This window comes from Theropithecus gelada, chromosome 5, assembly GCF_003255815.1.
Source record: "Theropithecus gelada isolate Dixy chromosome 5, Tgel_1.0, whole genome shotgun sequence".
Taxonomy (NCBI): domain Eukaryota; kingdom Metazoa; phylum Chordata; class Mammalia; order Primates; family Cercopithecidae; genus Theropithecus; species Theropithecus gelada.
The window spans coordinates 165,239,784-165,254,692 of NC_037672.1; the positions used below are offsets into that span (position 1 = coordinate 165,239,784).

A 14,909-nucleotide genomic window follows, 5' to 3' on the forward strand; every position below is an offset into this window, starting at 1 on the left:
AAAAAGAAACAGCACAAACCTTTGGGCTCCAGAGAGAAGAAAAAAGTGGCGGAGGAGGAGGTAGAAGAGGAGAAAATGAAGAGAAGCAAAACAAACAAATAAAAACTAAGTCTCCATGGTTCTGGGCACATTAGACAAATTAATCTGCACAGAATCAGAAGGAATCTGCAAATTCTGCCAGTGCATGGGTAAAATTAAACTGTGGAGCAGGGTGGAATAAAAATACAAGTTCAGGCGAGGCATGGTGGCTCATGCCTGTAATCCTAGCACTCTGGGAAGCTGAGGTGGGTGGATTGCTTGGGCCCAGGAGTTCGAGATCAGACTGGGCAATATGCTGAAACCCATCTCTACTAAAAATATAAAAAATTAGCTGGGCATGATGGCACGTGCCTGTAGTTCCAGGTATGTGGGAGACTGAGGTGGGAGGATCACCTGAGCCCAGGAAGTTGAGGCTGCAGTGAGCCAAGATAGTGCCACTGTACTCCAGCCTGGGCAATAGAGTGAGACCCTGTCACAAATAAAAAGGGTGGAAAGGGAGGGGAGGGGAGGGGAGGGAAGGGAAGGGAAGGGGAGGGGAGGGGAGGGGAAGGGATGGGAGGGGAGGGGAGAGAAGGCAAGGGAAGATATATATGATGATGAAAAAATATAATGTAGAATCTGTAACTTTGAAGAATTTGTTTGATCATCTGTGTTCTTTTCTATTTGTTTACTCTGGGTATCAAATAGCTTTGATATCTATATTCTTTTGGATGAACTTTTAAATAATTTAACAGTTCTTTTAAAATGCCAATATTTATAATGAACCTGAAATTACATTAGCAGCTATTTAAATTTTGGTTAACAAAATTTTTAGATATCACCTCAAACTGTGCAAGAAGATTCATGATTTTTAAAAATTCCTTTAAATGTTAAATATGCAAAAATACTTGAAGACCACTCTTGACATGATGTATGACTCTCTGACCCAGGGATAAAATAAGCCAGTGCACAGTGTCAATCTTTATTATTAAATATAATCAATGTGGAATTTATTTCTCATATTTCAAATTAAATCTAAAATCTTCCAGCACCCTAATATTTTATTCAGAACCTCCCAGAAGTTCTAATGCTTTGTGGCCCCCTTTGTAGACCACCGTCCCCAAAGATCCATGTGGTCTGGAGCAGAGAAAGCACTATGAGGTCTATGATCAATTTTGGAAAAACGTAAGCCACTTTCTTTTCCTCTTCCCACAGCAAACCCATGGCAAACCTCATTAAAAAATGAGAAAAAAGAAGTGGTGTCTGAAATTTTAGACAAAGAAGCAGGGTTTCTCAGACCAACTCCACAGAGCATAAAATCACACTGGCCTCCAGGGTCTCGTTCTCTTAGACAATGGTGCTGGCATCAGTGGACATTTTTCAGTGTTTTGGGTTCGAGGTCCTATCAAGGCTTCACAGCAATGTAACCCCACTCTCTCTGTTAAACACGTTTTGTACATAAGACGAATCCTTCACTTACCTGATTGACAGTCTCTGGTCGAAGCAAATCATTATCTGTGTTCCCCGAAAGACAAACAAATGGTGAAACAGCTGCTCTTCCTTCCTTGTAGCTCATCAAGTGAGACACGAGCTGGGAGTCTTCACATTGTTTACCTGTGAATTCTGACCATTTGGGACGAGGTCACGTTAGGTTTTAAAAATCAGCCCAGAAAACCCTGTTAAACTCACTGTAAATCAGGCCACAGTAGGTGACATTCATCTCATCAGAACGAAAATGGATTGAGATATGGTGCGTAAAGTCATTAACGCAACTTGGCGCAGAGTAATCATTCAATCCATGTTGAATATTAACTTATTATCATTACTCTTTTTTTATTACCTGTTAATTTTGCCTATGAACTCAGATATAACCTCAGAAACCTCCAAGACATAATGTTCAGGCAGCTCCTACCAGTGGATTTGGAGCTGGCATAAGAGATAAAACACTGGTTCCATCCAGCGAGTACCATCTCGCTGGACTTTGAAGGCACCAAGTCATGCACTCAGGCCTGGCTCCTTTTTCCCATCATGACACAATCACACACTCCTATCGTCTTTTCTCTGCAGTACTTTCCTTGCTTCCACCATTATTGCCTGCATTTGCTCATGCTGTGTCCTACATCAACAAATCTTGAGTAACTACAATGCTTACCTCCCTGTCTTTTACTCCAACTAAGACTATATTAGGAGACAGGGGAATATGAGAATCATTTTATGGCTCCATTCTTTACTCTTAATCTAGTTTGTTCTTCCCATTTATTCTCCCCTAGAAGTTTCCTGCTATAAAATTGAAATTTGGAAGCTTAGTTACTTTGCAATACCAGTCACTCCTCAACCAAGAACAAATAATTGAAGCAAACAATGATATCTGCAATGTCCACTAGAACTTTCCATAATGATAGAAATATTCTACCTCTACTATATCCAAGTAGAAGCTACTAGCACTGGAAAGTTAAAGTGACTAAAGCTAAAGTGACTAAAGAATTAACTTTTCAATTGTTTTATTTTTAACCAACTTAATTTAAATAGTGACACGTAGCTAGCTGGTGGCTACCATATTGGGTAGCATAGACTTACATGATGCTGACTATGTGCCATGCACTGTTTTAAGAACCTTGTAAACATTAATATACCTAATCCTCTAAAATTCTGTAAGCTAGGTAATACTTTTAGTCATTTCATTTTACAGATTAAAAAATTGAGACACAGAAAGATTAAGTAACTGGCATGAGAACTCATGGTTAATAAGTAGCAGAGCCAGAATTTAGACCTTGGCACTCTGCTTCCAGAGTTCACACTTGGAACCACTATGCTACTACCTCTCAGGGGGAAAAAATGCCAGAAATTGTGCCATTTTCTTTTTCATGTCATATTTTCTGACCCAGTTTTCCAACCTGAACAGATAGGCAACCTTCCATTAAAATGGTTCATGAATGACTTTTATTTTTTTCCTCCATTGCCCAATAAATACTTGGTAAAGTTTTTTCTTTACTTGGAAAACAGAGCCATTGCCACACCCTACAATGGGCTACATTGCTTTCTGGGGATAAAACACTCGGGTTAGCACAGTTGCTCTGTAATAAGCTCCTTTAGCAGCTTTGAAGCATCCAATATCCAGACGTTTTCTTAGCCAAGATTGCTTACTCTTTAAATTGTTCCAGAATGGAACTAAATTTTGCTTACTGATTCTTGACAAAGGGAGTTGATACTCATTTTTCATGTTCACCGACTTGGAAGCGATCAGTAGGAAGGAGGCAAAATCCTTCATTACTGCCAGGTTATACTCATGTAAAGCAGCTTTGAAATCCTCCGGGAGTTCGGCAAGGATCACCTACGGGCGAAACACATTTCAGAGAGATGTCTTTACTTTCATTTAAAAAATTAAACTGGTTGGTGATAGATTGCAGCATAGTTCTGTAGATTGATGTTCATTCATCAAAGCCCTTGATTACTTTATTCACTTGTGAGATTAAGGTAAAATTTCCTTTTGATTTCAACCAACATTTACAAATGGAAATATCTTTCCTAAAAAAAGTTGTTTTGACTCCACTTAGCCAAAACCACCAATTTAACAGAAACATGTCCTACACTGATCTTAAACTTAGGTATGGTTCAGAGACTTGAGGGACATATTTAGAGAACAAGTAACAAGTCAGTGTAGCAATAGTAGTGGCAGTTCTTTATTGAGTTCAGATTATGTGCCAACACTGTGCTGTGCTGCCCCAAGCACTTGTTTGTTAGCTCAATTAATCCTGAGAACAACCCTATGCAGTAAACATTTTCATCTCCATTTTGTACATGAGGGAGCTAAGCCTCACAGAGGTAAACTTGTTCCAAATCCAACAGGTAGTAGATAGAGAAGTAGCTGGTATTGTAAGCTAACTCAGCTTCCAAATTTCATGTTTAAAAACAAATTCTTTCAGAATTTGGACTAGAAGTTTCTTTAGCGTGGGTTAGAAATAGCTATGACATTAGAAATGTTCTTGGTTTTCTTCTATTACAATTACGGGTTTTATTATTTATTGATATTTTCCTTATTTTATTCATACCCTGTACTTTTCCAATAATTGAGGTATTTTATAAGGGTGAAGATAATACACTACAATCATATAAATCAAAATTTGGTAAAAAGGAAAGAAAAGTAAGAAAGAGAGGCTAAAATGGGGCACAAATTATATTCTACGATTCCTAGGAGCAAGTGTGAATGACACATTTCAGAATGTCTATGAGATAAACAGCTATTTATTCTCAGCACTAATATCAGATAAGAATTTTCTGGAGGATTCTTACAAAAGGCACACTGTGTGGACACAATAAAGAATGCCCCTACCAACTCCTTACAGTAGATAGTATGACAATTTCCACAATCCTACTTCGGACTCAGCTTTATCTGTGGATGGACCAAGACAAAAGAACAAATTGACAGGTGCAGTTCTACACTCTGGTCAAAGTGATATGGTCTCTTTACTGCTATGCCTTCCATACCCTGCCATTGGGTCACCACTGGACACCGTTGTAGGGGAACATGTGCTGCTTATTACCTACACCTTGTGTTGTTTGCCACCTTCTCGAATGTGTATGCTATGCAGACCCATCAGGAGAGCAAGCTCTTGGAAGGTAGCAACTATGTTTCCCAACTATGATTTTTGTTACAGTTTGCACATATTTATTGCTCAATAAATCTTCACTAATATAGAGCAGTTATCCCAAATTACGGTACATAATATTACAGGTACATTAGATGATTTAGCCTGACACACAGAACATTAAATAATTATAAATCAGTTTTACAAAATGAAAAGCTAGACGGGCACAGTGGCTCATGCCTGTAATCCCACCACTTTGAGAAGCCAAGGTGGGCAGATCACTTGAGGTCAGCAGTTTAAAACCAACCTGGCCAACCTGATGAAACCTCAACTATACTAAAAATACAAAAAAAGTAGTTGAGCGTGGTGGCAAGTGCCTGTAATCCCAGCCACTTGGGAGGCTGAGGCAGGAGAATGGCTTGAACCTGGGAGCTGGAAGTTGCAGTGAGCTGAGATTGCACCACTGCACTCTAGCCTGGGCTACAGAGCAAGACTCCGTCTCAATCAATCAATCAATAAAATATCTTCTTTCCAGTCCTCTTCTATTCTTTCTGATAACCCTAGAAAGTCCAGAGGCAATAGACCACCATTCTTTCTCTAAAAGTTGATCATCTCTTTTTGTAGCAAAGAGAGAGCAGCTTCAGCTGAGAACCATGTTAACTGCATCTATTCTTATGGCTTCCTTAGTTTTGAAACCAAAGATCCTGGCTTTCTATTTATGGTAGTAGTAAATATGAACTTTCCTTTTTAAATACTTTAAAATGTGTATGCATTTAAGAAAAGGATGAACAGTTCCAGTGGTGTGCAATGTGGATAGATGTAACTAAAATTGGGTGCTCAAGTCTGGAGGTATATCCAGAGGCATTGTGAGGTCAGAAAGCCTAGACTGATGCTAATTCCCTTTTTGTTCTCTATTTATTAGGGTTACTGGATAGCAACAAGCTTCTTCTACATTCCCAGGTTCTAATGCACATTTTCTTAGGTTTTGTTTGCTTATTATTTTGTTGTTGTTGTGTCTTTGAAAAAAAATAAGAAATTGGAAACAGTGTTTTAAATAAACTCAGAAAATAATTTTTCTTTCAGTCTCTCAACCCTTAAGTTAGGGGATTCTTTCTTAGGTGACTGCCTCAATATTGTCTGAAGAGGACATTAGAGCTCATGATGTAATTCCTTCCCTGCACTCCCATCCCTAGCTGTAAACAATCCCAAGGGAACTATAGGTTCAGCAGTAGGGCTGTCATTCTATTTAAACGACTATTTGTGTATGTAATCTCTGTTGCTACTGAATTACGTAATTTGCTCCAATAAAATGAAAACACTTTAGGGATAAGAATTGTTTGTTAGATTAGCAGGGGAAGATGTTTGAACTAAAAATTAAATAGAACTCTGATTATGAGAAGACAACACTATTAAAACAAACGGAGTAGCTTATATAAAATTTAACCCTATCGGTACTGAATGCTTTCCAGTAGCATACATTTAATAACTATCATTATTACATCATTATAAGTACAAAAACTTTACCTTTGACTGAGGAAAACTTAAATCAGCATTTTGGAATTTTGCTGGAATATATTTTCTTGCAAATAAATTTGCCAATACTAACACGAGCTTTTCCATCACATCTTGGGAAAACCGTTGTGCACCTATTTAAATAAAGAGCATTATTGTAAATAAGAATAAAGTTGATTCCATGTATTTTGTGCTTAAATTTGTTTTTATAGTACATTTCCTTTTGTTGAAGGCAAAAATTTCTAGTAAATATATACCTCAGAAATTGAACATATTTGCACACTATGTACACATTTAATTTTTTGGTTAAGACAGGAGCTTTTACATTCTGTGCCTTGTTTTTCATCCTTGCTATACCAGCCCTAGTTCCCAACCCAGAATGTTTACTAACTAGTTTCCTGACTTGCACTCTCCTTTCTTCAGGCCATCTTGAGAGTGATCAGTCTTTCCAAAGCATAAATATAAGCATGTCCCCCACTTACTCAAAAATCTTTGAGGTTATCTCAATGGCTAACTGAAAAATCCAGGTTCCTTGGCCTGCCACTTAGGGTGTTTCAAATCCTGTCAAAATGAAGCTCCCAAACTTACCTACCAACACTTCTAAACACTAGTTCTAGGTTCTGGTCATCTTGACCTACTCTCCATTCCCCATAACACATTAGCACCATACCATAGGCATTAAGAGGTGGCTAGGTTTAATTAACTGGGCTCTGAAGCATACTAGAATCACATGACCATCAGAAACTTATTCTCTTTCTATGCTTCTCAGTATTCTCTTCCGCAAATATTCTTTATCAGTTAAGTAATACATAAGTAGCCCCCAAATACTATTAGAATAAATATAAGTTGACTTTTAGTGTCTAATTTTTGGCATATGTAAATCTGAACATATACTATTTATTTGCTTCAAAAAAAAGAGAAGAAGGAGGAAGAAGAGAAAAACGTATCTGAGGTTTTGGCTTTTCAATAAATATGTTGCCATTTTTGGACTACAGGTATAAAACCCAAGCTTACCTTTCCAGGCTGGCTTACAGAGATTATGGAAAAGGCCTCTCTTGAGAAAATTTACAAAAACAAGATTTGAAGGTTCATGACCATGCAAATATGATGCAAGTCCTGCAAATTTTTTTGGATTACCATTTTTATTTAAATAGTCCTAAAAATAAGGAAAAAAACATTGATTTAACTTACCATGTACTCAAATACCATCAAATACCAGGGTGAGTGATTGCCAAATATTACCTGACTTCATTTATTAATAAATGATAAGTAACATTATCATTGAATGCAGCTTATATAAAGTTCAGTTGGTTTAGCATAGAAAGAAATGTACATAGTATTAGTTATAGAGAACAAAAAAGCCAAAGTGTGATCATACCTCTTTGATCAGGAGCTGCAAAGAAAACAAAAAATAAAGTTTCAAAGTCTTCATGGCTCTTGGTCTCTTAAAAGACAGCAATGAATGCTTTAGCACTGACAACACCTATAAAAGAAGAGTACTTTAATCTATCTAGTTTTAAATAGTATTTGTAAATACTGATATGTAATAAATAGTACACATACATACTATATAGATAATGTTACCAGATCTCATGTGAAAGTAAATTTCACTTGATTTCACGTTATCTCTTTGACTGTGTCTTCACATGATACATGCTTCCTTGAATTAAATACATCACATAAAGCAGAACTGTTATACATAACACAGATTGGCAAATAATCTGCTAAATCTCTGAAACAGTGGTGATTCATAGCAGCCTGAACAAATAAAGTATGAAAGCCAATCTGGCTTACAAGTTTAGCTCTCTTAGGCCTAGAAGGCAAATTGAGTAATTACATTATTCTGAGTCTTGAGTTATCCCATCAAACCTGATGGAACTAGGTAGACTGCAGTCAACAGAATGGAAATATTTGGATCTGTGTCATCACCCAAATTTCACGTCAAATTGTAATCCCCAATGTGGGAGGTGGGGCCTGATGGGAGGTGATTGGATCATGGAGGTGAATTTCCCCTTTGGTGCTGTTCTCGTGATAGTGAGTGAGTTATCGTGAGATCTGGTTGTTTAAAAGTGTGTAGCAGCGTCCTTCTGTCTGTCTTCCTCCTGCTCCAGCCACGTAACACATGCCTACTTCCCCTTCACCTTCTGCCATGATTGAAAGTTTCCTGAGGCCTACCCAGAAGCAGAAGCTGCTTATGCTTCCTGTACAGTCTGCAGAACCATGAGCCAACAAAATGTCTTTTCTTTATGAACTACCCAGTCTCAAGTGTCTCTGCATAGCAGTGTGAGAATGAACTAATACAGAAAGTTGATACTAATTCAGAAAGATATATGAAAATGTGAAAGCGGTTTTGGAACTGGGTAGTGGACAGAAGTTGGAATTTTGTGGAGGGCTCAGAAGAAGACAGGAAGATGAGGGAAAGTTTGGAACATCCTAAAGACTTGTTAAACTGTTGTGATCAAAATGCTAATAGTAGTATGGAAAATGAAGTCCAGGCTAACAAGGTCTCAGATGGAGATGAAGAACTTATTGGGAACTGGAGCAAAGGTCACTTTCGTTAAGCGTTAGCAAAGAGGTTAGCTGTACTGTGCTCCTGCTCTAGAGATCTGTAGAAATTTGAACTTGAAAGAGATCATTTGGCTGGGCACAGTGGCTCATGCCTGTAATCCCAGCACTGTGGGAGGCCAAGACAGGCAGATCACGAGGTCAGGAGATCAAGACCATCTTGGTTAACATGGTGAAACACCGTCTCTACTAAAAATACAAAAAAAAAAAAAAAAAATAGCCGGGGGTGGTGGAGGGCACCTGTAGTCCCAGCTACTCCAGTGGCTGAGCCAGGAGAATGGTGTGAACCTGAGAGACAGAGCTTGCAGTGAGCCAATATTACACCACTGCACTCCACCCTGGGTGACAGAGCGAGACATCGTCTCAAAAAAAAAAAAAAAGAAAGAAAGATGATTTAGGGTATGTGGCAGAAAGGAATTTCTAAGTAGTAAAGTGTTCAAGATGTAGCCTGGCTGCTTCTATCAGCCTATGCACATATGTGTTAGCAAAGAAATGACCCGAAACTAGAACTTGTATTTGAAAGGGAAGTAGAGTGTAAACCTGAAAAATGTGCAGCCTAGCCATGTGGCAGAAAAGAAAAACCTACTTTCTGGGCAGGAATTCAAGCAGCCTGCATATGTTTGTGTAACTAAAAGGAAGGAAAATGCTGATAGCAAAGAAATTGGAAAAGGCCTCATAGGCATTTCAGAGACCTTTGCAACATTCCCTCCCATCACAGGCTGAAGTGCAGTAGGTCACAGCCCACTGCAACCTCAAATTCCTGGACCCCAAGTGATTCTCCTGCCTCAGCCTCCCAAATAGCTGGGACTATAGGTACATGCCACCATACCCAGCCAGTGAAACTTTTTCTAATAAAGAAACCAAAGCAATTAAAATAGAAACCAAATTAAAAATCTAATTTAATATACTTATGACTTCAAAAACAACTTGAATGCGAAAAATTGAAAAGGTTCTGAATATGATAAACACTATCAATTAAAAAAAACTATAGAAACTTCTCCTAAAAAAGTAACATATAAGAATAAAGAAAAGGATCCATATACATGGGCAGAAAAAGTCAAGTGACCTACAAAAAAAAAAGCAATCAGTAGGGTCACAGATTATATCTCTACAACAGTAGATGCCAAAGAAAATGAAGCATCAGCAATTTTGAAGACTAATGGCTCAAATCCAATAAATTTATGCCTGGTTAAATTATCCTTACTACAAAAGAAACAAAAATCTCCTCGAATATGCAGGAGCCCAGAAAATAGGTCACCCTCATAAACATTATTATATAAAGAACAACAACAAAAACCTTGAAAGTGTACTACTCTCTCTTCCTGGGAGATTAATCCAAATTAAGAGCTCAAGAATGGGGCCACTTTTACATAGAACTGGGTGTCGCTGTCCTCTGTGACTATCAATAGGCACACACCTGACTCACTACAGGGTTCTGGGAAGACTCTTCATCTTGGCAAATGGAATCTGATGTAACTGGCCATGATAATGACTATATAAGAATATGGAAAACTTGGCAACCTTACAATGACATTTTATTAAATCTAAATTTTAATGTGAATTATATATTACTCAACATGGGGTTATACCCCCCAAAATTGTTCTGATTGAAAACCTCAGGCAAATTTACCAAATTCTGGTATCTAATTCAACATAACTGCATCCTCCTGCTTTAAAAAGCAAACACTTACCCACATTTAGGTAGAAAAGACTGGAACAAATATATCAAAATAATAAAGCAGTTTCCTTTGAGTAGTGTGGAACTATCGCTTCTTGGCCTTTTGGCTAAGATCAAGTGAGTAGTGGAATTAGGTATTGGTGAGTTTTCCTCTTTCAGCTTTTCTATGGTTCCAAATAAACTTTTATAAACAGGTAATTTTATATTTAAAATATAGTTTTTATTTTTAATATAGCAATACTGGTTTCCTCATTCTTATCTGTAATTAAGAGTGATACATTTGAGAACAAATTCAATCTTTCATTTCAATTATAATTCTTCTGTTAATTCTTTAATGTAGAAATTTCTTATTGATCTAATTAATTAAGTGGCAAATGCTGACAACATAACAGAATTTAAGGTAGAAGCAAATCTATTTTTCCACAAAAAATATATAGACAGTCAAAAACAAGTTATATTATCAGTTTTCACTTATACTTGATCTCCTTTATAAAGGAAAAAGTAAAAAACAACATATAAAGAGAATGAAAAAGTTAGCAAGTGCTTTTCCCATTCTTCTCTTTAATGAACACTAAAGCAAAACAAAACGAAACAAAACCTAAAACTAAAATCATAGGACCTGAGACTACGAATGATAATAGCTAGCATTTATGTGTTTACATAATACATTTATGTGTTTACTAATCGAATATGATGCTAAGAAGTCCTTGACTTGCATTAATTAGTTCATTTAATTTAACAACAATCTATAGTGGTTGTTATTGCCATTTTATAGCTGACAGTTCTGAGGTTTAGGAAAGTGTAATTGCCTTATTGAAGTTAAATAGTCAGTAAATAATTAAACCAGGGATGTATTCCAGACCTTTATGAGTCTATAGCCAATATTCAACCACTATACTATATTGCTTTTCACATATTAAAATAATCCTGGTAATTCTTAGTGCCTTAAGATCTTTGGTGGTAAAACAAAACTAATTATTTTGTTCTGTCCTGAAGAAACATAAAACAATCAAGAAAGTACAAAGCATTAAAAGAGTGATGAAACTTAAGAGATATTGCTACTGTTGACCTAAAAAATACTGAGGCAAAATTAATATAGAGAGTCCATTTGGGCCAAGGTTGAGGACAGCTGTCTGGGACAGACATACTTCCAAGCTGTCCTAAGGAGTATTCTGCTCAGCTTTTGTTACAAGATTTTTTTAAAGGCAAAAGGGGACAAGAAGTGGGCTGATACAAAGTTTTTTGACAGGAGTTCTCATAGTTTTACAGAAATAACATTGATTTGTGATTGGCTATACATTGTTGAACTACAGGGAATGAGGTACGGTGTCCAATGTATGGTGTTTTATGGCTACTTCATGTCAGTTAGCCTAGAGCCCACACAGCAAGTGGCCTCAAGAGGTAATTATTTAGCTCAACAGGGGAGTGAGACGTGACTGCTGTCACACCCTGTCACATTCCAATGCCTCTCTGGGCCTGATAATTAAAGGGCACTCACATTCCTCAGATAAAAAGTTTCTTGGCTGGGCACGCTGGCTCACACCTGTAATCTCAACATTTTGGGAGGCCAAGGCAGGTGTGATGATTAACGCTGCGTGTCAACTTGATTAGATTGAAGGATTCAAAGCATTGATCCTAGGTGTATCTCTGAGGGTGTTGCCAAAGGAGATTAACATTTGAGTCAGTGGGCTGGGAAAGGCAGACACACCCTTAATGTGGGTGGTCACCACCTAATCAGCTGACAGCAAGGCCAGAATATAAAGCAGGCAGAAAAACGTGAAAAAGCTAGACTGACTTAGCCTCCCAGCCTACATCTTTCTCCCATGCTGGATACTTTCTGCCCTTGAACATCAGACTCCAAGTTCTTTTGTTTTGGGATTCAGACTGGCTTCCTTGTTCCTCAGTTTGCAGATGGCCTATTATGGGTCCTTGTGATCACGTGAGTTAATACTTAATAAACTCTTCTGTATACATATATCTATCCTATTAGTTCTGTCGTTCTAGAGAACCCTGACTAACACAGTAGGTGGACTGCTTGAGCCCAGGAGTTTGAGACCAGTCTGGGCAACAGTGAGCCCTCACCTCTACAAAAATAAAATAAAATAAAAATTAGCTGGGCATGGTGATGTACACCTGTAGTCCCAGCTACTCGGGATGCTGACATGGGAAGATCGCTTGAGCCTAGGTGATCAAGGCTGCAGTAAACCATGATTGCACTACTGCACTCCAGCCTAGGTGACACAGCGAGACCCTATCTCCAAATACAAACACAAACAAACAAAAAGAAAGTTTATTTTCTTTCTCAAGACAGACTTCTAAAAGAGCAGTAGACCTGACTAGAGCCAGGACAGTAATGAAGACTGAACTCAGGCAGTGTCCAGCACGGTACCTTTGCCTTGGTATCCTCTGGATCATCTCCCTTGGAAGCCAGCAGCATGAGTCGCAGGACCAGGGTTATGCTGAGAGGGAACTGTTCTCTCAGCTCAGGAACACCGGATGCAAGGAGTCTTTTTATTTTGGGCAATGGGATATCAAAGAAATATACATTTCCAAGCAGGTCTTGACCTCTTCTTCCAGCACGGCCAGACATCTGGAAGCAGCAAAGAATCACAATGTAAAACCTCCCCAAATAATTTCCTATGAAGTCCAAAGATCTATGACTTTACACTTGTTATCCGGGGTTGTGTTAAATTGTGCATTTAGTCCTGAAACTAATCTATGTTAACATGGCACTTAAAAAATATAGTGTGGCTGGGCCAAAGAGATAACGAGGCATTGTGATATATCTTTGGTCTTCGGCCCCAGTTGCTGGCATATGACTCCTAAAATCCTCGGACTCTCTAATATCTTTGTATGTGAATAAGTTGGCTGATGGCTGGCAGTCTCTAGGCGGCTTCAGGATGGGGACTGGTCACCAGAAAGACGAAGGCATGATTAGAGGAATGGGACTTTCAGCCCCTCCTCGCAATTTCTGGGGAAGGGAGAAGGGCTGAAGGTTAAGTTGATCACCAGTGGCTAATGGTTTAATTCATCAGGCCCGTGTAATGAAGTTTCCATAAAAACCTAAAGGGACTGTCTCAAAGAGCTTCCAGACAGCTGAATATATGGAGGTTCCGGGAGGGTGGTGTGCCTGAGACGGCATGGGAGTTCCATGCCCCTTGACCCATACCTTGCCCTCATAGCTCTTCTTCTGTTTCCTTTATAACATCCTTCATAATGAACTGATAAACATAAGTGTTTGAGTTCCATGAGCCACTCCAGCAAGTTAACTGCACCCAAAGAGGGGGTCATGGAAACCCCAACTTGAAGCCAGTTGGTCATAAGTTGCAGAGGACCGGACTTGTGACTGGTGTCTGAAGAGGAGGCAGTCTTGGGGACTGAGCCCTCAATGTGTGGAATCTGATGCTATCTTCAGGTCGGTAATGCGGAATTGAATTGAGCTGCAGAACTGACTGCTCACTTGGTGGTGAGCACAAATCCCCACACATCTGGTCACAGAAGTCTTCTGTGTTGATTGTAGTGATTATTAGAAAGTGAGATAATAGAAAAAGCAGTTTGCGTTTTTCCTCATATTCAGAGGCAGCGTCGTTAACAGATATTCCCTATTATGCAGACAACTGTATTAGGGATTGTAAGATGATATGTAAAAGAAACTTACAAATGGAACCTGCTCTCAAGGAGCTTAGAGTCCATATACCCCCAACTCTTTCTCACCACACACAGACAAAGAGAAGGAGAGAGGGAGGGAGGGAGGGAGGGAGGGACGGAGAGGGAGAGGGAGAGATAGAGAGGAATAGAACTAGAGAGTGGCTTAAATAGGGAAAATTTTCAGCCTTGTTTTCAATCAGACCCTTTTTTGCAAATGAAGGATTCAAACTTCTTCAGTTCTGCTTGGTTGAAATAGTTGAGTCATGACTGGGTGGTTTCAAGCTCCAAACCAGAAGAGTCTGCTGGATGTTTCTTTCAAACGGCTGGAAGTGGGGAATTCCAACCACACTTGGCACCACCAACAGCAACTGTTCCCTATTTAAGCCATTTTCTCTAACTCTTTTAACAAATAGAGTTAAAAGTAATGAAATTTAAAAAGTGTGCCTAAGCCTCTTGAGATACAAATCAAGTAAACTTATTGGAAGGGACATTTTGAAAGGCTTTGTGGAAGAGGTATGTCAAGGACCAACTAATTGCAGAAGAAATAACAGCCATTTATTCAATGCTTAATATGTGCTAGGCCCTTGGTATAAATTAGTTTTAGGCAGTCATCATAATAATCCAGTGAGGTAGAGAGTATTGTCAGTCCCATTTAAAGATAAAGAAGGACTTCTAATGTGATTTTGAAAAAAAAAAAAAAAAAGAAGATCAAAGATGAGAAAACTGAGCACAGAGAACTTAAGTAACTTAGCCACAATCCAACAACTGAGAAGTAGCAGATTCAACTAATCCCTGATTTTTTTTTTTTTTAATCAAAGTCATGTCCCCAAGGACCACGTGAGCCTGCGTCTGGGAATCCTAAAAATGAGATTCCTGAAGATTACATGGTAGACAACCCATGC

General features: G+C 38.5%; 1 protein-coding gene across 1 annotated transcript in view; it reads right to left on the minus strand.

The window, feature by feature from the left end:
* The window catches only part of DDX60L (DExD/H-box 60 like), a 118,483-nt gene that overhangs the window by 15,607 nt on the left and 87,967 nt on the right, over positions 1–14,909 (minus strand). Inside the window, exons 30-35 of the mRNA XM_025385892.1 lie at positions 12,749–12,949; positions 7,495–7,599; positions 7,131–7,272; positions 6,129–6,250; positions 3,202–3,349; positions 1,499–1,641 (exon numbers count right to left, since the gene is read on the minus strand). Coding sequence (XP_025241677.1) covers positions 1,499–1,641; positions 3,202–3,349; positions 6,129–6,250; positions 7,131–7,272; positions 7,495–7,599; positions 12,749–12,949 — 861 coding nt within the window. The remainder of the gene's footprint in view (positions 1–1,498; positions 1,642–3,201; positions 3,350–6,128; positions 6,251–7,130; positions 7,273–7,494; positions 7,600–12,748; positions 12,950–14,909) is intronic.